This window comes from Drosophila subpulchrella, chromosome 3R, assembly GCF_014743375.2.
Source record: "Drosophila subpulchrella strain 33 F10 #4 breed RU33 chromosome 3R, RU_Dsub_v1.1 Primary Assembly, whole genome shotgun sequence".
NCBI classification, from domain to species: domain Eukaryota; kingdom Metazoa; phylum Arthropoda; class Insecta; order Diptera; family Drosophilidae; genus Drosophila; species Drosophila subpulchrella.
The window spans coordinates 9,824,210-9,826,633 of record NC_050609.1 but is presented as its reverse complement, the minus strand read 5'-3'; the positions used below and the strand labels follow the sequence as shown (position 1 = coordinate 9,826,633).

Sequence of the window (2,424 nt, the reverse complement as noted above, 5' to 3'; positions counted from 1 at the left end):
ACTGCACTGAATACACTGAAAGCCACACGAGCGCCGTCGGCTTGAAAAGCCAGGCGACCAGCCAAAGCTCCCATTTTCCTCTTCCCCTTTTTGGCCAACGAGAGAGAGCAAGCTTTTCCGCCTAGCACAGTGGGGCAAAATGCGTTCGTTCTGAGTGCTCCCTTCCAGTCGGTTTTCCCTCTCTCGGTTTGGCACTTTCGAACTTCCCGATGGCATGGGGATCTCTTCTAGGCCGCGCTCTCTTAAGGGCAGCATTTTTTGGCCATTTGTTGACATCCTTACAATGCCACAGCCCTTCGGCCTGCTTTAAAGAATTCGGGCTATTTTCAGCGCTTGAAACGGATTGCGAAAACGATTTTCAACGAAAAAACAGTTTATTTCACGGAAAACATTTAGTTTGCCCTAGTTCTAGCTTTACTTAACTGTATGAATGAAGTTAATGTTGGTAAATGTCAAAGGAAAAACTATTTTGTAGAGTGTATAAATTCTCTATTAAAGTAAAATATTTAATCAGATTACTGACCAGGAACATTTAAAGAAGAGAGTGTAACAAAAAAAAAAAATCAAAAAACAGTTTATTTTACGGAAACCATTTAGTTGCCCTAGTTCTAGCTTTACTTAACTTAAAAAATTATTTTGTAGAGTGTATAAATTCCTTATTAAAGTAAAATATTTAATCAGATTACTGACTTGCGACCTTTTATGACTTTTTGAACCAGGAACATTCAAAGAAGAGAGTGTAACAATAGAGCAACACCCACAGTTATTTTGAAATGTCAACTGTTGTGTCCTTATCATTTAAATACATTTAAACAGATTCAATTTCTCCAAATGCTAGGATGACATTTAAGTTTTAAGGTTTTTAATATTTTTAGTGTAAAGATAAATATATTTATATTTATATTTAGGAAGCTTTAACCTACTTTAAGGTTCAGAAAAATTAAAAAAAAAAGAAAATATAACTGCCCTTTAACTTTTAAATGTATTTCTTCGTTATTATGATGACATTTCTTAGGGCTTTATCAGCTATAAAAACCTTTGTTTTAATTCCCAAGCCAGGCAACGCCATTCTGGAAAGAGTTCAGAAGTGGGTGGACACTGGTCATGGGAGTGAAGAAGATCAAATAGGCAGCTCCAGACACTCGGCCTTCTTAAGCACTTAGTGCACATTAAGTGCCAGGGATTTGGATTGTTTGCTGCCCAGCCGCTTGGCCCCATGCCCAATCCGCTGCAGTTCCTTTTCAACATCCGAAAACCCCTCTTTCTTCTTCAACTGCTCCCTAGTCTGCTCCAAAGTTAACTGACACTTACACTTGCACTTCTGCGAAATCAAATGCATTCGCCTTGGCTTTGGGTTTGGATTTCTTTTTTTTGTTCGAATATCTACCCATTTCAAGAGGCTGGATAACGCTTTTCCCGAAAGATTGGCAATTGGAGACGAGACCATGAAATACATTTCGATTAATGGTTAAAGATTTAAAAGGACACTTTATTATAAAGAAAACTCAACAGAAAGTATTTTTGATGGGTTTCATCCGAAAACAAATATTAAAAACGAAATATAAAATCCTTACACCCATTTAAACACATTTTCATCATAAAGTCTTACTTTTATTTACCAATCCCTTTCCTCGCAGTTAACTTTTCCAATTCTAGCACTTGTACATAAGTCGAATTTTGGTCCAATCGCCCTCTGAAGGTCCTCGCACCTGACCCATTTCCCTTTCCACAGCTTTTCCCTCGATTAAAGCCCGAATTGTTGGCTTCGAAGGGTCCTTGGCGAAGGCGTTTTTCGAATAGTGCATAACGCTCTCGTAGTCATATGGAACATCGAAAGTGGTAGTCTGATCCATGGCCATAAACTGGGACCAGTACTTCCTAGGGATATTATCATAGTCGATTTGCACGTACTGATCGCGATCGGGACGACTTTGCTCGTGGAAAAGTCCCAACAGATGGAGTGTTTCGTGTTGGATGACAGCCGGCATGGTCAGGCATTTCTCATTAAGGACGACTTCGTGGGGACCAAAGGATAGGGGTTGATAGCCCACTCGGGTTCCACACATGTTGGGTGATTTCTTGAAGGACACATATCGTTTGCCCGAGGGCGGGGATCCTTCGATCTCCTCGAACTCCACGCAGGTTTGTTCTCCAAAACTAGACATGGCTGTCCGGACATTGGCCACCTCCTGTTCACTGTAGTCCCCAGATATTCGGTAGTATATCTTGTTTCCAGGCCAACGTTGCAGCGGTGATGTCAATGCATTTCGGGTCTTGGCCTCCGCCTGCTCATCATCCACATGGATCTCGTTATAGTAGTTCTCGTAGGACTCGATTCCTTCGGAAGCCACTAGGATGGGCCCGAAGTACACCGCCAAAAGTAGATACAGAACTGTTTGAAGGAACATTTCTTCTCTTTGTGAC

At 41.0% G+C, this 2,424-nt stretch overlaps 1 protein-coding gene across 1 annotated transcript; it reads right to left on the bottom strand.

Moving 5' to 3' along the window:
• Window positions 1–1,652: 1,652 nt before the first annotated feature.
• On the bottom strand, window positions 1,653–2,408 carry LOC119563040 (low choriolytic enzyme). The gene has a single exon (XM_037876244.1). The coding sequence runs from the start codon at window positions 2,406–2,408 to the stop codon at window positions 1,653–1,655; it is 756 nt and encodes a 251-aa protein (XP_037732172.1).
• Window positions 2,409–2,424: the final 16 nt, after the last annotated feature.